Source organism: Martes martes (assembly GCF_963455335.1).
Source record: "Martes martes genome assembly, chromosome: 3".
Lineage (NCBI taxonomy): Eukaryota > Metazoa > Chordata > Mammalia > Carnivora > Mustelidae > Martes > Martes martes.
In genome coordinates, this window is record NC_137890.1 from 71977780 (window position 1) to 71999905 (window position 22126).

General features: G+C 37.8%; 1 protein-coding gene across 3 annotated transcripts in view; it reads right to left on the reverse strand.

The window, feature by feature from the left end:
- Nucleotides 1-4818: 4818 nt before the first annotated feature.
- Nucleotides 4819-22126, reverse strand: part of USPL1 (ubiquitin specific peptidase like 1) — a 34381-nt gene continuing 17073 nt past the window's right edge. For all 3 annotated transcript variants that reach the window (XM_080798092.1, XM_080798091.1, XM_080798093.1), the window contains 4 exons: nucleotides 18275-18404; nucleotides 15073-15198; nucleotides 9267-9424; nucleotides 4819-6891 (listed from right to left, as the gene is read on the reverse strand). In XM_080798092.1, the coding sequence (XP_080654218.1) occupies nucleotides 5000-6891; nucleotides 9267-9424; nucleotides 15073-15198; nucleotides 18275-18404 (2306 nt within the window). In that variant the 3' untranslated portion in view covers nucleotides 4819-4999. The remainder of the gene's footprint in view (nucleotides 6892-9266; nucleotides 9425-15072; nucleotides 15199-18274; nucleotides 18405-22126) is intronic.

The following is a 22126-nucleotide window of genomic DNA, read 5'->3' on the forward strand; positions in this document are numbered from 1 at the left end:
CTGCCACCACTTTTTAAATGCTCATCACCTGTCTTATGTCTCTACATCCTTCCTCATACATCACTATCATCATTTTCCTTTCATAAAACCTTAATTCCTTTTCTCTTCTGTCCCATTTGCTTGGCAATACCTCTAACCTTGGATGAATCCAACTTCTCATCTACTCTTTCTGTCCTGAGCAGCAATTATGATTGGAGAAAAAAAAATTTTTTTTAACTCATCTCAGTTAAATTTATGGCCACAGACTTCTGGTGGATTCTCAGCACAGGCTAGCAAGCCATGCTATGTCACTGTCAATTAGCTCTCAAGACTGAAAATTCTAACCTCTCCTCAATTTTCAACTCCTCCCCTACTTCTCAGCTGGTAATCTTATGTCTCTGAGAAAATTAAAATGTGACCTTTCTCACTTTCTAAGCACATCTCCTAATATCTATATCCATATACTGTCTTCCCCAGTATTAACATCAATTAACTCTTCTAGCTCCTATGGTCACATCTCCTCTTATATACTAGCGCTCAGCCCTGGAGAAATTTACACCTGCAACTGTCCTTCCTCTCATCTACAACATTCATAGGAGATTCAGGTCCACACATACACATATTATGACATTTCCCATCTTAAACACATTAACAAAAACCTCGACCCCACACTCCCTCACCAGGAACCAGGTGAATGTTTCAAAGGGGTAGGTCTCCGTCTGCACTTTCTCACCATCCCTTCTCTCTTGTTGTCTCAGCTCCACTGAACTGTCTTTACCAAGTTACCAAGCACTTTCCAATTACCAAAGCCAATGGTCAATTCTCAGTCCTCCCATTCTCAGCAGCATCTGACAAACTGATCATTCCCTCATTAAAAAAGGCTTTCTTCCCTTGATTTCCAGGACACCACACTCATCTGGTCTTCCTCCCATGGTCCCTCTTGTTCCCCAGAGCTATTTTAACTCCCTAAATGACCCCATCCTTTATTGTAACATTAAATACAATTCATGCCTTCACAATTCCTAAATGAGAACCTCTAGTGTGCACCTTTCCTCAGCCCCAGAGTTGCAGGTCCATCTTCCTATTAAATTGTCTCCTCTTGGAAGTCTAATAGGATAGGAATCTTACATATCCAAAATTGAATGAAGAGAATGCTTTCCTTTACATTTTTTCCTTCTCAAGTCTTGTCCTGTCTCAGCAAATCGCATGACCCATCTACTCAGGCAACAAAACCTGAGATTCCTCTTTCTGCCTCCTATCCAACCCAACATATCCTGCTGGCTCTACTTTTGAAATGCAACAGTAATCCAGCTACTTTAACACCTCCACAGGTATCACCCTCAACTCTGGGGAGGCTGTAAGAAGACTATTGCTTCATTCCCACTGGTTGTAGTCATTCTCCACACTTCAGTGATCCTTTCAAAATTCAGACTAGATCTTATGTCCTTACTTGAAAACTTTCAGTAGCTTCCATTACTCTCAAGCATAGACAAGGTCTTCACTATGGCCCACAAAACTATACAAAGGCCGGCTTCTGCCAACCTCCTTAATCTCATGTTCTCTTTCCCTTTCTCACTCTGCTCAACCACACAAGCCTTTTCCCTGTCCTCAATCTTGCTAAGAACTCTACCTCTTCAGGACCTTCTGTTCTTCCTGGAATGCCCTTCCTCCAGTCATATGGCCAACTCCTTATCTTCACTTAAGTTCCTGCTCACATGACACCCACCTCCTAGAAATTTCTGAAGGGCCTTCAGTCTAAGAGTTCTCTCCTCTGCTGTTTTCCTCCATAGTATTTAGTGCTGACGTCATCTAGTCAATCCTCATTATTCAGATTCTGTATCTGTGATTTTGCCTAATTGCTAAGATTTGGAACCTTAAAAATCAACACTTATGGCGGTACCCGGGTGGCACAGTTGGGCTTCAGACTCTTGGTCTTGGCTCAGGTCCCAGTACCCACATTGTGATCAACGCCGTGTCAGGCTCCACCCTCAGCATGAAGTCTCCTTGAGACTCTGCTTCTCACCCCTCCTTCTAAGTATCTTTAAAAGAAAATTAACACACTGCTTTTTGTGGTCATTATGGACACCCCCAGTCACCCAACTTGCAGAGTATACCTTTTTAATTCAGCTCTCATACTGTAAATGTTTTTTACGGCATTATCTAGTGCCATATTTTTTTGCTTTTTTGTGCTTTTTGTTGATTTCATGGTTTAAAAGTCCCCCCAAGTATAGTGTTAAGTGCCGTCTGGTGTTTCTTAGCACAAGAAAGTTGTCATGTGCCTTACAGAAAAAAACTCGTGTGTTAGATGAGCTTCACTTGGGCATGACTTATAGTGCGGTTGGCCTTAATATCCAATGGGAATGAACCAACAATATGTATTACATAAGGTATCTTTAAACAGAAACTCACAAACAAGGTTATGTGTTGATGAGCTGACAATAATGTTGTGACCAGAGGCTCACAGGAAGCTAACCTTCTATTTCCCCTAGGAGCAATGGTTCAGTATTTCATGTTCATGGAATGCTCTTGGAAACTACAGAACGGAACCACCACAAATAAGAATCAACAATATCTAGGACCACTTAACATTATGTATTTCCTGTTTTTTTTTTTTTTAAGATTTTATTTATTTATTTGACAGAGATCACAAGTAGGCAGAGAGGCAGGCAGAGAGAGGGAGGAGGAAGCAGTCTCCCTGCTGAGCAGAGAGCCCCATGTGGGGCTTGATCCCAGGACCTGGGATCGTGACCAGAGCCAAAGGCAGAGGCTTTAACCCACTGAGCCACCCAGGCGCCCCTGTATTTCCTGGATTAGAAGACAAGTTCCTCCAACGGGCAAGATATTTTTTTACTGCTTGATCTCTGAGGTTTACAACACTGCTTGGTATTTACCAGAAACCTACAAATACTTAAATGATTAATTAATACCAAGGATGAACAAGCAAGTCTTCAGAGAAACTCAACTGGCCAATAAAGTTATAGACAGTTATATAAACATATAACTTTATTAAAGTTATATTTAAAATCACTAGTAATCATGAAAATGTAAATAAAAACAGCCAAGGTTTTTTTCACCCCCAATGCTACTATTTGGTGGTGAGGGTTCACAAAAGCCAATCGTGCAATCATTAAAAGATTTTTTTTTTTTAAGATTTTATTTATTTATTTGACAGAGAGAGAGAGAGCTCACAAGTAGGCGGAAAGGCAGGCAGAGAGAGAGGGGGGAAGCAAGCTCCCCGCTGAGCAGAGAGCCCGATGCGGGCCTTGATCCCAGGACTCTGAGATCATGACCTGAGCTGAAGGCAGAGGCTTAACCCACTGAGCCACCCAGGTGCCCTCATTAAAAGACTTTAAAATGCATATCTTGTGACACAGCAATTCCACTCCCCAAAAATAAGACCTGGGTCTATGCAAAAACTTAATCATTGCTGTGGCACAATTAATAAAATAGTACAAACCACCTCAAAATCTAAAGACTGGTGAAACAATGACAATCCATACAACGTAATATAACATAGCTATCCAAAAGCTGTCAAAACTGTAAGATGGAAAAATGCTCATTAAACATTAAAAAAGATCGTACAAACAGGTACAACAGAATTTTTTAAAAGTCTACATGTATTGGGGCGCCTGGGTGGCTCAGTGGGTTAAGCCTCTGCCTTCAGCTCAGGTCATGATCCCAGGGTCCTGGGATCGAGCTCCACGTCGGGCTCTCTGCTCAGCAGGGAGCCTGCTTCCCTCTCTCTCTGCCTGCCTCTCTGCCTATTTGCGATCGCTGTCAAATAAATAAAATCTTTAAAAAAAAAAGTCTACATGTATTAAAAAAATGAAAAGGTCTGTAGTAGTTACTACCACTAAAATGTTAAGATGGATGATCCAAAATCTATTTTCCTGTATTTGCCCAGTTTCTCCCGACAAGAAACATGCAGTACTTAGGAATCAGAAAACAGGGGATTAACAGGGGGGTGTGTGTTGGGAGTAAATTGGACAAATCAATCATGAAGTGCTGAGTCCCTGGCAAAGTATGCTATCCCAAGACTACCACCCTTCAAATCTTAGCAACCATTCCTACTAACTCAAATCACTACAGCAGCGGTGCTGTTTAAGCATCCCAACTTTTAATGAAAACTGACAGGTGGAACACATGCTTCTAAGCACTGTGGTAACCACACTCCTCAATCCCAGCTGTACAATTTACTAAGCTCTGTGCTCTTTATCTGTTAAATGTGATAAAAAGGGTCTCACTCATAGAAATGTTGGGGTTTGAATTAGTGTTTCATATAAAACAGAACCCAACATATAGCAAGCCTAGTAAGCACCTGGTTATTATTTTCTCCCAAAACAGAACCTCTGGATGGTGTCCCACTTTGCTTACAGAAATACATGTGCTGGGACAAAGAGGGTATTTATGATAATGTAAACTCTTTGCATACCAACACAAACATAGATTATTTTCCTGTTAGAGATCACTTATTAATCATGTAACATTACTTGGAGTTCTAGTAACAAGGTTTCCTACCATCTTTTCTAAATAGAGAAGTTGTATTCTCTACAGAGGGCGGTTTACATTCTACAGCATTCAACTAGTGTTAACAAACAGGCTTAGGGTCTAAAATGATCACACAACCATTACCAAACAGTCACCCATTCTATATCCCACATACAATGCCTTAAGTTTGTACAAACGATTGTTTTTCTTAAACCAGTGTAACCTAAATTAAAATGTAGAAATTTAATGTACCCAGCTATAAAAAATGCCAGAAACTAGATACTAGTTTTCATGTTTAACATTCTGAAATCCTCCTTCTCCTACAATACAAAATGAAGCGAACAAGGAAAACCAATTCTTGATCATTTTAATTTGTGTAACAGATTACATGCTTTGTGAGTAGAAGCAAAGGTAAAACCTTCGGCAGCTTACATTTTATTCATGACAAGGCCAGTGTGTAAACACTATACTAACATATTAAGTTTTTCCAAGAGCAGTAATAAATACTAAACTAAAAAGAGAGAACATGCACTCAACAACTCTCAAAGAGATATTCATCAAAATGAGGTAAGTCTAATGTGTCATTTGCTAAGGAATTTAATGTTGAGGTGGAAAAAAACTCATCAAAAATATCAGTCTTCATGGAACTTTCCAAATTCAAAGTCCTAATGCAGGCATTATTTGTCAGTGAATCTGGCTGAACTTCACAATGATTTTTCTTAGTGGGGCTACAGTAATTATGGTCCTGTCTCAGATGTGTGTTTTGGGGAATATCATTTAATTCAGTAGACACTGGTGCTGGGATGTGGTCATCTCCCATTTCTAAATACCTAAAGTCAGCCTCCCCATTTACCGAGTGCTCTGTTGAGACAACAGTTGTAGGAGACAATAATTCTGCTAAAATTTCTTCATGACTTTGACTACTGTATGGAACTGTGCACCCAGATTTATTATCAGCAGTATCAATTTGATACTGTAGTTCTTTTAGCAAGTCTTCTATTGATTCACAATCGTTTGGAGACCCACAGTGGGACACATGTTCTAAATTTTCACTTGGAGGTGTTCCTTTTTGAGGGGAAGACATAAGAGCAGCTAATTTCTTCTTTTTGGCTTTAAGTTTTTTAAGAAGTTTTAGACGAAGTTTATGAATCTGACCCTCAACTGAGTCTCCATGGTTTGCAGAAGAAACACCATTTTCTTTCACACAAGAATCATGACTACTGTGAGCTCCATAGGAGGTATTTTCACATTTCTTCAAAGCATCTGTATCAGCAATAACATCAGCACATACACGAGAAGTCGTGCTACCAGACAATGGATGGCCTGGTGGAGGGTTACTAACTGTAGGTGGCTTATTTGCACACCTATTGGCTTTCTTGGATGCCCGGTTAGCCTTTTGGTTTATACCTTTCGTTTTAAAGCCACCAAAATTACTTGCCCCCTTAACTGAAGGCTGCAAATCAGTTACAGTGTTTCTATTATGAGCTGAAACACAAGGTGGCATAAAAGAAGCACCCCTACTTAATAAACCTTTAACCCAACTTCCTACAAATGGTTTCTTCTGAGTTTCTTTCAGTGATGGATTCTGTCCTGATTTCGCTGCTATGGTTTGAGAAGATGCCACAGTTTCATTTTTTTTCCAATCAGATACCTGAGCTGTAACAGCTTGTTGTGGTTTTAACTTCTCAGTTTTGGGTGAAAGAAAGTGTTTTAATGGAGTATCCTTCTTTAGGGCAACTGTACCCTCAACTTCTCCCGGCTTTACTCCACTTATAGAGTCAGTAGCATGAACAGTATTCACAGATTTAATAATTACAGTGTCTTCTGTATTCGGCTGTGCCAACTGCATGTTTGCACCTACAACTGGAGATGGCAAGCTTAAATCCACGAATCGGTCTTGAGTAAGCTTTTCAACACATGGAGCTGATACTAAAGAAGCCATTAGTAACTCCTGTGATTGCAAAGTATCTGTTTTGCCAACTCCTGCATTTTCTGCCACAGGTTCATTATCTAAGAGGAAACGTTCAGAGTTAACCTGTATTTCTTCAAGCGTCAAAGATAAAATACTATTGTCAACCAAACTTTCTGGACCTGAAAGTAAATGATGCCCATGAGCTAGAGCTACAGCTTCACCCTGTGAGAGAGTGCTAGGTCCAACCGCCGCACCGGTAGGGAGAGTCCTTGAGAATGGCTCAGCAGAGGCAGCATCACCCGCAGAACATCGAGTTGGAGAGGCTGGCTTCTCATCACCGAAAGGAGGCTCATCATTAGTCTTTTTAAGTGGAGGGCAGGCAGACGCCTTATCTATCATTGGGGATGTTTTTCTTTCCCAAATAACAATATGTACCTCTGAAGCAACAACTTCAAATTTCTCATGCCTTTCAGAACGTAGGCCTTTTAGGTCATCGCACTCCAGCCACCTTCCTGGGGATGAGGAAAGTTCAGTAAATGAGGTTAAACTTTCAAAACCCACCAGCCGAGGTTCGCTTTCTTCTGGCCATTTTATCTGCTTTATCCCTGAATATCCACCAAAGGAGAACACTCGAGAACAAGGCCTATGCTTATGTCACCATTTTTCTCTGCCAAGGTTAAAGTCCTTATGTGGCTAATGAAAGTTACAGACTAACATCCAGAAATTTGAAAAACTGAGTTTTTACTTTTTCCTAAAATACCCACAAAAATCAGGACAGAAGTCTATTTAACTTTTGTTACTTAGAATACAGTATATCACCCAATTTATCCAACATCAGAAAATGGATTAAATTTTTCCATATATATGCATTTTCAAGATAAATGAAGCCTGTTACCCTCAAGTACCCACATTTGTTTCAATTCTTATTTTAATTCAATTATTCTTTTCTTTTTCTTTTTTGGTTAAAAGAAAACTTAAAGGTTTTTAGGTGTTTATTTTATTTCTGAGCTTCTATTTTCTCATTTGTCAATTGAATATGAAGTGATGGATTATAAAGGAAGAGGTTAACCTCCTACACACAAAAACCCCCCTAAGAAAACCATTCACTAAATTTATATGGATACACCTTTACAAACCACACAAACCTACTATTTCCTCTTCTAAACCCATTAAAACTTTGAGTCTTTTGTTTGCTTACTTCAGTGGTTCACCACCACACATGCACATTAGAATTATTTGAGTCACAGCTGGGCCTAATCCCCAGACACTGATTCAATGACAGGGGAGAGCCAAGACATTTTTTATAAGGTAACCATGATTTTTATATGTTGTCAGGGAGGGGAACCATATAACCATCTAACCTACCTGAACAGGATTTCAGATTCCCTGGAATGCAGTAAAAAATTAAATTAAGTTACTTTTTTAGTTTTTGCTTATGTTATTGAGAACCACTTCCCCCCAAATGCTGAAGCAGAGTAAAACTTTAAGGAGATAGTATTTATAATGGGAGTTTCAGTTTGCAAGGTGCTTTTATAACACATTATTTTGTCATCCACCCCAACTAACCCCAAGAGGAAAATATCAAGTATGAAAAGTATCCAAAAAACAGAAAAAAGAAAAAGAAAAATATCAAAGAGACCTCTTATCAACAGCCTGATATAACTCTTTATGGGACTGAATGATCTTGTTTAAGACAAAGTGAACATTGTAAGAAAAACAAACTCAGGGGCACCTGGGTGGCTCAGTGGGTTAAAGCCTCTGCCTTCTGCTCAGGTCATGATCCCAGGGTCCTGGGATCGAGCCCTGCATCCGGCTTTCTGCTCAGCGGGGAGCCTGCTTCCCTTCCTCTCTCTCTGCCTGCCTCTCTGCCTACTTGTGATCTCTGGCTGTCAAATAAATGAATAAAATCTTAAAAAAAAAAAAAAGAAAAACAAACTCAATATTAAATCATATCAGATAAGTGGAAGGAAAAACTTAGCAAAAATTATGAGCTGTACTATTTAGCCTTCTACTGAAATGTTTATTTAAATAAAGGCTTTATCCTGGATAAATTATAGATTTCAGATATTCTATTTCATAGTCCTAGAAACAGATGTTTTCTTTTTTTCAGTATTTTTTTTTTCCTTTTTAAGGAAGCTCCATGCCCATTGTGGGACTTGAACTCATGACCCTGAGATCAACAGTCACATACTCTAAATAGTGAGCCAGCCAGGCACCCAGTAGATGTTTACTTTTATTTATATTACTAACAACTGCAAACTAAGCAAAATTTGTTTTTGTTCTCAATTAAAAACTTTCAGTATGATGCACTTTCTTTTTAAAAGAATCACATGGTCACTTAATCAAAATCGCCATTCATTTTTCTATACTGAACATGTATTACTCACGGAGTAAAAGCAAACGTACTAAGTGGGAAAAAGCAAACTGTAAACCAACAGTATTGTATGATCACTTTTTCTTTTTTTTAAAGATTTTATTTATTTATTTGAGGGAGAATGAGTGAGAGAGAGCATGAGAGAGGAGAAGGTCAGAGGGAGAAGCAGACTCCCCAAGGAGCTGGGAGCCCGATGCGGGACTCGATCCTGGAAGCCCGGGATCATGACCTGAGCCGAAGGCAGTTGCTCAACCAACTGAGCCACCCAGGCGCCCCACTTTTTCTGTCTAGAAAAGAAATATGCATATATACACCCATACATATACAAAGGAAAGACAGGAGTGATTCTAAACCAGAGTGACAGAGGAGAGGACAGGGAGAAAGAATTAAAGACAACGGCCAATAAGTCAGAGGAAAAAAAGAGTCAAAGTAAAGTTCGCCTTAAAAAAAAAATCATCTAGGGTTTGGCCCCCCATGCCTATTATCACAAAAGAAAAAGGTTTAAATACTTACCATCCGCATCTAAAATCCATGTAATAAAATGATTATTTGCTTGGTACTGAATTACAGAAGTTATTTGATAAAGACAGCCTTCAAAATGAAATGAATAGTGCTGCAAGTCATTATGTGGCAAGCCTTCCACAAAGTGCAACATGAATACGGGAGACACTCTGTGGGAGAGAAAGGCAAGTGAAGTCAAGCAAATGTAATGCCCTGTGCCTGGTTATAAAAAAGATGGTCTGAAGCAAGGAAGTCACATATAACACTTTCAAGGCTAACTGCACTAATTTTTCTTGAGAACCTCCAGATGTATGCCTTAATTAGAAATGGAGAATGCACTCTGTGAAGTATGTAACAGTAAACCCTTCTCAAAATGGTATCAGTGACAGTTGGAGCCATCATGCAATAAGGCTCTATCTAACACAAGACCATTAAACAAAAATTGCTCTGTAAGCCACAATGCTGTTTTGGCTTAAAGATCTCTTGATAACAACTACTCTGTAAAATCACATGGAAAAATCCAGACCTTTTAGAATTTTCTTGGGCATCTCGTGCCTAAATGAATTACTTCTGTTATACAAGTAATATTGGAAACAAAGTAACAAACCTAAGACACTGAAATAAACATTTAAAAAACCTCAATATGCTAATCATTTGGCCTATTTCACTGTTATCTCCAGAAGCAGAGGGATCCATCAAAGTAAAACTTTTACTCAGAAAGTTTAATTTGTACCTAAAAATACAACATATTGGCTGATTTACTAAAAAATTTAAGACATTCATAATTTCAAAAATACACTTTATCATTATAGTAACATACCAAACCAGAACACAGAATCTAATGATGGGCCTCAAATAACCAAATTTAACAAAGGTCTCAGGATTTAAGAAAAATGTCAAGTATCTCTTTTCCCAATATTTAAATAGCTGTCAAACTTATTTAGCTTAAAAAATTTATTCAGCTGAGATGAACCTGAGTCAATGTCCAAAATGCAGATCACTCCGACTGATAAGGAATAATTAGTAAGTTATCTCTTGCCAATCATGTTAGAGGAATAATCAACTTTTCAAAATTTAAGTACCTATAAATAAAGTCCTGCAAAATTGTCTATAATGCTAACCCCCCCCCTTTTTTTATCGTATCTACTTAACTGATCTAAGGTACCACTGATTATAGCATATACCACTAGGAAAAAAAACTGCCAACTAAACTCTACTATGCCATCAATTCTTAGATGTACTCCCATTTTAAGTGTTAACATGTGAAGAGTGTGTCTCTGAATCAGTAATCTACAATGAAACTAGAGATCTGTTCTCACAGCTGGATATGCAGGGCTTAGGCAACCGCATGACACTGTAAGTACTAATATTTAATTCTCCTGGTCTCATGTGATAGATACCTTCTCAAGATATCTTCATTTTATTTGAGAAAGAGTGAGAGCTAGAGAGAGAGCACACACAGAAAGAGAGGGAGAAAGAGAAGCAGGCTTCCTGCTGAGCAGTGAGCCGGACACCGGGTTCGATCCCAAGAGTTTGGGATCATGACTTGAGCCAAAGCTAGATGTCCAACTGATTGAGCCACCCAGGTGCCCCCAAAATATCTTCTGAGTCTAGTTACTACAACATTCTCTTTTTTATCACTAGACTATGCAAATTCATGAACTTCCTGCCTTCTTTGTGTGAGTTAAACACAGAAAGTGTTAAATATGCAGCATTTCTTTCTTAATGGCGTATTTAAAACCTGGTGCAACTTATAAATGATGGCATTTTTGGATTCAACAAAATAAAGCATATGCCCCCTCATCCTTTTCTAGTTCATTTTCTTCTCTGGGTCCCCTAGACTCTAGTGTTCCCTAAAAGTCACAGGTCTCTCCTACCCAAAATTCCAGCTTAGCTCATACCGAAGCACTTTAGTTGAGAGTAGAGCTTTACTCCTAGTTTGGTAACAGATTTTGTTTCAGGGTTCTTCCTACCTACAATGCCTGGCATGTCAAAGATGATGCTCAGAGATGAGAGGATCAAGTTAGGTACTGACTCAACCATAAAAAAAACTGGGTGGGATGAGTTAAAAGAACTAGAGTGAGAGTCACAAGAGATGTCAAGCCAAGCTCCATTTGCATTTACCTCCCCAACTTTTAGGTTAAACTCCTCCTATTATAGAGATCTACCCTAGGAAAAGAGAGAAAACAGAAAAGGGGAACTGTGCCAGCTGCCCTGCTACCCACAGACAGCAGGGAAACACCAAATCCCTGTCCCACAAAGAGCAGCCACAGTCCTGTGCAAATGGCCTGGAGGACGTGTGTTTTATTTTTATCCCAACTAATGAAATGTAGTAACTCATATTTTAGAAAATGCAAATTTAACAATGTGCATATATGTATTTCTGAACTATAATAATGTAGGCTTTAGGCAAAAAAATCTGCAAATATAATTTTTAAACCTCATTACATTTTAGATCTAATTACATCACTGAACGATTTCCTATTTCAGATTCTATGACAAAAGATGAAATATATGAGTAAAATCAGATATAATTAAAATAATTAGAACGATTCATATTAATTATAAACAAAATACTTCAGAAAAATTCAACTGCTCAACAAAGGTTTACAACTGTATTCTTTGGAGGTAAGTTCAAGGATCTCATAAAATAATAAATCATTTTCTGCCATACAATGAAGATTTAATTAACAAATACAATTTTAACTATTTTATGTATCAATATTCCATCCAAACTTTTGTAGGGGATGGTTTAGTTCATCTGCTTGGAAGAAAGTCTCAAAATCATTAATACTTAATGATGACACTTTAAGAGGCCTGTAAGCACAGATCAGAAACATCTAATTTTTCCTCCTACCCTCTCTTAATCCTTACAGTTGTTTAAAAAAAAATTACTATTAAAAATTATTTTTTTTTAAAAAGAAGTTTATATAAATAAAATTTTCAAATGACAATCCAGGATAGTGTGTGACCGGACTCCAAGAGGTGATCATGGCAGTAATAAGGTTCATCTTAAGAGTCTGTGAAGTAAAATTAAATCAAGATTCTAAGTTGGTGCCTCATGTTACCATGCTCTGAGTATAATTCCTAAATAATTTAAAGTAGCAGACCTGAATTTGATAGATCTCATTCATTTATCAATGGACTTTTTCTAATGGAAACATATTAGAGATGATGACTGCCTGAGATAAGGTGTTCAGGGAACTTATAAATACTATTAGTTTTTAGAATGCTGTAAAGTTGAATTATGCATGATATCATGATGGACCTAATTACTTTTAAGTTATCCTTAAACACTGTATTAAATTTGTTTCTAAATTCCATTAGACATCAACAAATCAAGACTATGAATTTCAAAGTAAAAAACTACAGAGAACTTTATAAAGACCTTGTTATTTAAAATGTAAGAGAAATTTGACATACTAGTTTAACTTCTTTTCAATATAGTAAATATCCAAACTATCAATTCTGTTTACAAACTGACCCATTAGAACTCTAAACACATTTCACAGTGAAACACTTATATCTAATGGATACACTGCCAGATACACTGCACAAGTCTTTAATGTAAGTAAAACAACATATTTGTGTAATTAAAACTTGTACGTTGCAATGCAACCAAATAACACTTCAAACAAAATAGCAGTATAAGTTTATCCTGAATGCTGGCGCTTGAGAAAAAGCAGGTATAACAGGATGAAATTACATAAGCCAGGAAGCCTCAAGCAACCCAACTGTCCAGTACAGGATGGCAAATACTCACACCTTACCACCCTTCTACCTCATTCTCATCAAGGACAGGGCTTAAACAAACAAAAAGAGGCTCCCGCAACACTCCAATCTCAAAGTCTGAAATCCGAGACAGCCAAAAAAGACTATGGACTTCCGCTTAAAGGTATTTCCTCTTCTTTTCCACTCGAATGCCCCCAAATGATAGTGAATGACCAAAAAAAAGGTAATAAACCAAAAGGACCAACAAGGGAAAGAAGACATAAGCATACAAGAAAAGAACAAATATTTTGAAGGCAAAAAGCAAATGGTAAAGTGGTAACTTAGCAGACTAGAGAAAGTGATGACATGAGAGCTATGGAGTGGGTATACTGATGAGAAGAACTTACCACCCCCTCCCCCCACAGAACCTCCAGAAGACGCAATACTGATAGGTGACAGATGTTGAAGAATGTGGGGGTAAGGCCCTGAGCTAAAAAACTAGGATAGGAACAGAAAGAGTATATAAAGAGCACCCCCATGCACCAGACGCAGAGAGGAACCTGTATAAACTGGAACACTAGAGCAGAAGGATGGAAGGTGGCAGAAGAAAGGTTTCTAGAAAAAAAGGGTGGTGGGGGGGAAGAAGAGGATTAAAAAATTACGAAACATTTAAGTGCTTGAAAAATTTACTGATGAGTGTCTGAAGAACTTGGAAAAAATAAACAAACACAGGGGCGCCTGGGTGGCTCAGTAGGTTAAGCAACTGCCATCGGCTCAGGTCATGATCCCAGGGTCCTGGGATAGAGCCCCATGTCAGGCTCCTTACTCAGCAGGGAGCCCGCTTCTCCCTCTTCCTCTCCCTGCTACTCTGCCTGCTTGTGCTCTCTGTCAAAAAAAATAAATAAAAATTTTTAAAAAATACATAAACGGGGTGCCTGGGTGGCTCAGTGGGTTAAGGCCTCTGCCTTCGGCTCAGGTCATGATCCCGGGGTCCTGGGATCGAGCCCCTCGTCGGGCCCTCTGCTTGGTGCTTGCTTCCCCTTCTCTCTCTCTGCCTGCCTCTGCTTATTTGTGATCTCTATCTGTCAAATAAATAAATAAAATCTTTAAAAATATAAAAAATACATAAAGCAAATGAAAACACAAGGAAATTAGTAATTCCACGAAAAATGAAAAGTTATAAAAGAAAAGAAACATAACCATGTATTCTGCTTGGCTAGAGAGGAAATATATGTATGTTCATAAAAATAAATAATGAGTACTGATTTAACAAAAAAATGTAATCCTATAGGAAGGAGGACAGGGAGAGGTTACACAGAAACGGGGTGTTGGTGTCAGAACCCTAGTCCTCAATTACTATAAATTACTATAAATTATAAAATTTGTTAGTATAAATTTAGTATAAATTACTAAATTACTGTAACAGGAGAAGACTATATAAAGGTAGAATAAGCACTTTTCTGAAATGTCAAAGTACATACTACGTTAAAGGTGCGAAGTAGATGCTTAATGGAGAGGAGGTAGGAGGAACCGACCTCTGAGTTTCAAGTATGGGGCTTCTGGTAGCAATTTTAGAACAAGGTAATTCCGACCAGTGGTCCCATTGAAAACAAACAGAAAAGCTGGCAAAATATAGTAAAAACACATCTGCTCAAAGGCAGAGAAAGCTTACAAGAGGATAAAGAATTAGCAGCTCGAGTTCTGGGAGAAGATGGGAATTCAGACAGATGAGCCTGTGGTTCACTGTTGAGTCATCTTAGTTTTTGAAATTAGATTAAGGAAATCTAAGAATTCTAGAGACTCCAGACAGTTGGCAGAGGAGAGAAAGACTGAAGATTAGTATCCTTAAAGGGAGAAAAAAGGCAAACGAAGGAAAGGCACCAGTAGAGTGGGGTCAGACAATCACCGTAAGAGAGCTCTTCAGGGGTATTTTGTCTGGGACAGTTTGCCTACTGGCCAGAGTTCTTGATAGAGAGGCATTTTTGTAATCTGTAACTATGTTATTTAACTCAAACTTCTGAAAAGTAGGTTGTAGTCATCACTTGCAATTCTACACATTAAATCCACCTTCATTTTGTTCTAAAAAGAGTAAGGCAATTTAACTCACTTTTCCAATACCATTTTTCTTATCTGTGACTTATTGCTGCAAATGTTACATGGACCAAAATGGGCAGCATTAAGTGGGTGCCACTCAGGGATGACATTTGTAAAAGTGACCAGATTCTTCATATGTCTGCAAAAAAAGAAGACGTAACTTAAATTCATTTACTTCACTTTTAAAAAATTCCTAAACCTTGCTTTGTTTATTCATACTTTCCTATCCCCGCCATGTAATAAATTAATATGCTAATGTTCTTTCCAAACCACAGTAAAGCTCTCTGTGAGGACTCTCCACAGTAATTACATACTATTTTTTCAGTTCTGAGATGAAGAGAATGTTCAAAGGAGGGTTTCTCAAGGGCAATACCACTGACATTTTGTACTGGGTAATTCTTGGCCATGAGGCATTCTCCTGTACTCTGAGATGTCCAGCATCATCCCTGGCCTCTACTCACTAGCTGTTCCAAGTACAGCAACCATTAGCTCCAAACACCGCTAAATGTCCCAGGAGGTGCAAAATTACCCCAGTTGAGAACCACTGTTTCCAAATTTACTAAAAGCTCACCCTTACTTACAAAATTCACAATCCAGCTATCCATATTGACAACCAAAACCCAAAAAAAAGGCATTTCCAAATATACAATCAGGAATACATACACCTCAATTCTCTTGATCTTAAAAAATTAGGATACCAGTGGTGAAATAATTTTATTTTCACAGGTTACAGAAGTTGTAAATTTGCTCTTTAGCCAAAATACCTGACAGCAACAGGCACCTAAAAAGATGGTATTTAAAGAGGTACACTGTATCTCAATTGGATTCACCTCAATAAAAATACCTTTAAAAGAGCAATTAATTACCTAAAAGGCACTGGCTTTTTTAATAAACAATAACAAATACTGTTCAATCATAAGTGAAATAAGCACAAGCTGTTACAAATATACCAATTCTCAGGGAAGCTAACATTTTAAAAGCAAACCCACATAAAGTTATCACTAAAATTGAATGACTTATTTCTATTAAATTCTTGCTTCTCACAGATGACTGCTGAGTAAAGGCTCCTATATTTTAGTCTATAAAAAGAAGTCTGTCTCAGCAAATAAATGTTAATGCTCCACATGACAGCAAACACTTTTGAGCACTTACTATGTGCAAAAGTGGGGTGCTGTGCTAAGCACTCGTCTCCCAAACAACCTTAAGTGGCAGGTACCATTCCTCTTCCCATTTTACAGATGAGGAAAGTGAAATACAGAGAGCATATCAGATGATAAATGACAGACCTGAGATTGGGAGTCTGACTCCAAATACCACATTTTTAAACTGCCTCCAAAATGTATGCTGTAAATCAAGCAAAAGATCTTAAACTGGCCCTAAAAACAGCAGCACAAAACCATGAGTTTGCTGGATATTCCCCCATCAGATTTAGTGTAAATGTTTTAAACCATGATATATACTAAGATGTATTTAATGAAATGCCACTTCATTTTAGCTTTTCCTCTATTTATTTTTAGAACAAAGCAATTAAAAAAAAAAAAAAGAACAAACCCAAATGCCAGTGGCTTCTTTCCCATGAATTGTCAGTTTTTTATATACTCCTCCAAAATGCACTTAACATTCTGCATTCAAAGTGACTTAATGCATCCAACAGATCAAAAATAATTACTAAGTCACTGGCCCTCAATTATGTGTTTATATGTTATCTCCCTAACTAACTAGTCTGAATTTGGCCAGGATGAAGATTATTTTTCTGTTGAGTTCCTGGCACATAAAATATACTCAATGAAAAGCCCAACAACTCAGATGTGAATTCTGGAAAAGCTGTAATTAAGCTGATTTTAATCATCAAGCTCATTTATATTATTTAAAATCCAGGTGGTGATTAAGGAGTATACCACAGTGAGTAGGAAAGTCTGAGGCCTGAATTTTGTCACTTAGTAGTGTGTCACCTCGGGCCCTGCCTACCTATTTAACACCTTTCAAGGTTCACTTTCCACATGTGTCAAATGAGGAAAAATCAGATTAATTTATATAAATCAGTGATAGAAGTCCAGGAAATACTCATTCTTATACTCATAGAAAATTATTTTTAAATCCGAGATGAGACTGAAATGGTTATTCTTACTCTGTTGTAATAATTCTGAGTTTTTTTTAACTGATGTTAAAAAAAAAAAAATTCTGGGTTCTGTTGCATGTATTCCCTGGAACATCCTCTCAGACTTGACTCTCCTTGACTTACCACTACATACCAAAAATAATCTCAATTTAGATAATGAATATCTAAGCAATAGTTTTCTCTCACATTTTTATTTAAATTTTCTAATTTGCTAGTAGGTAAGAAAAGAGGAAAGGACTGATCTCTATTATAGTAATTTGAATAAACGACCAATAGAACCAGTTTGGTAATCTTTTTAACTGCCAGCCAGCAACTTTCTCTGCGTGATGGAAACTTTCCCTGACTCCTCTTCTAAAATCTACGCTCTCTGTTATGTGGTCAGAATAAGGAAGCAAAAGAAATCCGCTGATGGTTTCTTCTCCATAGTTCTTCCCAAGTCCGAATCTCAGGGCATAAGATGATAAAGTGTATCAATCATGATCCCTGTAATCCTCACCTAAGGGCAGCAGGGAATTAAGAAAACAGGCTGAGAGAGCTCATATGCAAGAGGATTCTGGCGGTGGCTAGTGTTTCATGGAGGAATGGGAGAGCCTAAATTACTTCTCAAAACTGCTGTGAGGCTCTGAGAGTCTCAAATCAGTTTCCATGATGTTTAAAAACATAACCAAGCAAAAACCCTAGCTGCTAACAGAGGAACAAACGAAACACTATCATTTCAAGGAATTCTAAGAAGTATTCTTATGCAGCAGGGAATCCAGAGGGGGAGCTGTGAGGGGAATATACTACTCTTCCCATTTGTCTCCCCCTTCCACTGAGGAACTTCTTAAGAAAACTCCTACTAATTAATAATCCAGCAAACCATGGATTTTTATTCTTCTAGTTTAAAAAAGCAAGCAAACTGTAGTTTTTGGAGCTCAAATTTTTCCTTTTAATCTTAATGGTGGGAAGACTTCAAAATACGGTAGCAAATTTTACTGAGTGCAGAAGAACAAGGGAGAGAGCAGTGTTATAAATGGAAGCAAGTTTTATTCAAATTTTATTATTTGGAACCATTTTCAATAAAATACATCCACTTTTAAAAAAGAGCAAAACTAACCTATTTTGATACTTGTGTCCACACTGTGAACATTCAAAGTTCCAAGAGAAAGAATACAAAAAGAGCTTTTCAATGACGGGTTCCATTTTTAAGAGCAGGGGAAGTGCAAACACGGGGCTTTCCATATCACCTTCAAAAAGAAAAAGGAAAATTATTACTCATCATTAACTGAAAAAAGTGAGCTAAAATTACTGTTATCTTTTCTCACCTATGTTCAGAGTACAAATATATGTGAAAATATGAGTATATGAAGAATAAGTTATTCACAGTTGGACAAGAGGAAGTTTTTAAGAATTTTTTTTTTTTTGAGAGAGTGAGTGAGAGAGAGAGAGAGAGAGAGAGAGAGAGTGAATGTGCATGCACACAGAGGGGAGGGGCACAGGGAGAGGGAGAGAGAGAGAATCTCAAGCCAACTCCTGGGCTTAGCATAGAAACTGATGCTGGGCTTGATCTCACAACCCTGAGATCATGACCTGAGCTGAAATCAAGAGTCACACACTTAACTAACTGAGCCACCCAGGCTAGGGAAGTTTTTAAAGCATTTTTCTAAAAATGTCCATCATAAAGATTTAATTATCACTTCAGTCCCTGTCTCTCATTTTTCTTGGTGGACACTTATGAAAATGTTTTAAGGACAAAAGACCCATACTATCTCCTCAGATCTTTTTTAGCTTTTCTCTGGGGGAAAAAAAAAATCCTCAGAACTATAATAGCCCTAGGATACAAAACAAAATTATAATATGGTTTATAAAAATTGTAATAAAGTACTATAAAACAAAATAAGAAAATATATATATAGTTCACCACAAATACTAAAAATAATATATCCAGTTTAACACTGTAGAATGTCAGAGGTGGACAAAACCATTAAAAAGCCGTTTCTGGTCCAACTCTCTTGTTCTATGTGTGGAGATGACATGACACACAGGATTAAAGGGCCAGCCTCAAATCTCCCTACTCCTCATCTACCACTCTTTGTAAAATCTTCAGTCTCATCTTTTAACAATTAAAATTAGGGATGCCTGGGTGGCTCAACTGGCTGAGCCTTCACTCTTGATTTCAGTTCAGGTCATGATCTCAGGGTGTGAGAGCCCTCACTGGGCTCTGAGCTCAGCAGGGAGTCTACCTGAGATCCTTGTGCTCTCCCTCCTCCCCCAACAAATAAATAAATCTCTAAAAAAAAACAAAAACAAAAAATAAAACAAAACAAAACAATTAAAATTAAACTTCAATGACTTTAAGATTAGAGAAGATCTGATTCTGGTGTCATTAAAATAAAAACTGAATAATGAATCCAGTCTTCCAGTTTTTAGATCAACAGGCAAATTAAACAGGAGGATTTACATTCCCCTCTTACACTTATTCTTGAATTGGTTTCTCACCTTCCCGTCCTTAGGGGAGCTTAGATGCTAGGATTCAGCCCTAGAAAGAATCAGAGTCCTTCCCTCCCCTACCTCCCCTGGGATAGTCTCACTTCCATGGTCCAGTTCTCCCCCTAGCCTGGAGCGACAGTGGCCTGGAACGAGGCCAGGAGGAGCCACCTTGGCAAGACCCAACAGCAGAGCAGGAGGCGTTTCTGCCTAAGCATGCTCTATAAATACCAGTAGTTACAAAGGCTATTTTAACAGTCACCTTTGTGGTACAGTCCCACCACTACCTTTGTACAAAAATAAAAATCAAAATAATCCATTTTTTATAAACAGAAATAAATACAAATCAGTCCCCTAAAGAGGAACACACATAGCATCACCACACACATAAACAGCGCATAGTACAGCAGGAGTCTGTAACAGTTACTAGCATTTAAATCGTACTCTACTGTGACTGAATATTAATCAAAAAGTAGGTAATATATACTTCATAATGACAACACAGAATCTTCAGGTCTAAAAATACAGAAAGTTCTCAGTGAACAAAAATATGAAAGAAAAATATCAAAGAGTACACTGTTAAGTTATATGCATACAGATCATTTTAGGGAATTTATATAGCTCCTAATTGATCTTAATTATTTTTCCTTTGTTTACAAATTTTATGGGTATTAAGCATAAACCATCCACTAGACAACATATAATACCAATAGAAATTGATTTCTTTGTCTCCAGTATCTTCACCCCAACACCTATCCAACTACCTAGTTTGCATATGTCCCTAAAATGACATAATTTGCCATAATACAAATCCTTCAGCAGCTCTTTGCTGTCTAGTCAAGTTTTCTCTTCTGATAATTGCTCGTTAATGTTTTCTGGCCACTTTTCTATGAGGCTGTCCTTTTTCTAAACTGATGTACAGAATTCTTTACAAAATATCCAGGATCTTATTTCTTTGTTCTATCTTTGCCCAGAGGTTTCAAACTTCAATGTTATCTTATCTACCACTATTTTACGGGCCTTATTTAAGAAATTCTTCCCCACTGAGAACTAAAATATTCACCCATTTTTTTCCCTAAGTTCTATAATTCTGCTTTTCCATGTTTAGGTCCTTAAATAGGCTGAAGTTACTTCTGATTACAGTGTCAAATAGGGATCCAATTTCTCCTGTCTCAGGAAACAACTGTCCCAGCATCATTTACTAGACAGCCTTTCTTATCCCCCACTTATCTGCATCACCACCTCTGTCACACAGTATGACGTAAGCAAAAGGTGAGGGTTTTCATCTGGACTCTATTCTGTTCTACTGGTCTGTGTACACATATCTCAAAGACTAAATCACTCTTTAAAATTAAATAAATTAGTACAAACCACAATATGAGCTTTTTCTTTTAAAAAATTAGAGAAAAAGAAAAAAATTAAATTGAAGAGAGCAGTTACCTTTGCGGGGAGGTAAGGAAGAACTGAATTAGAGTACAAAGGGGGCTTCATGTTTATTTGTAATATTTTATTTCTTAAACTGCAGGGAGGGTGAACAGAAAGGATAGTTTATAATGAATTTTTTAAAAACAATAATCAAAATGATACAATGACTGATCTTAAAAATATAACCAACACTCAGGGTCAGTACAGATTCTATTTCTTTAGTACTTGAAAGTACACATTAACATTCAGAATAAAGACACATATGTTGTAGGACTTTAAAATGCTCTCCAAAGCAAAGATCAGATTTCACTAGTAAGATCTTAAGCTCCAACACAGCACCTATTACTGTTGAATGAGTAGTATAAACACAAATGAGAGAGGAATTCCATTGTATTAGAAGAACTGTATGCTTGCCCAACTGCTATGACTGCACAAAAAAATAATTTAAAAATTCCTTGTCTGTTACATAGAAAACACGGCCCAAGGCAGCAGTGGAACAAGATACAACCTTGTTTCAAAAATAATTATCAGGGCTAAGAGGAGTACTGATTCAGACTGGGGAGAAACCAACCACTCTTTAATTCAAATGGGAACTGGAGCAGGGACCCTGAATAAAATATCTCAGGTCATTCTAGGAGGGAAAGGACACCTGCAAAATGCACCATGGGAGCCCCTCGATCTATACTCTGGTAATCTTACAGAAAAGGCTCCTTTGAAACAAGTATCCACCCAACAGATCAGAGGTCTGGATTAAGAATAGGGACTGAAGGAGCCTGAAGAAAACTTTCAGGCTTGACTGTGGTAATGGTTATACACTGCATACACTTAAAAAGGGTCTTATTGGGGCGCCTGGGTGGCTCAGTGGGTTAAAGCCTCTGCCTTCAGCTCGGGTCATGATCTCAGGGTCCTGGGATCGAGCCCCACATCGGGCTCTCTGCTCCGCGGGGAGCCTGCTTCCCCCCCCCTCTCTCTCTGCCTGCCTCTCTGCCTACTTGTGATCTCTATCAAATAAATAAATAAAATCTTTGAAAAAAAAAAGGGTCTTATTATTACAGAA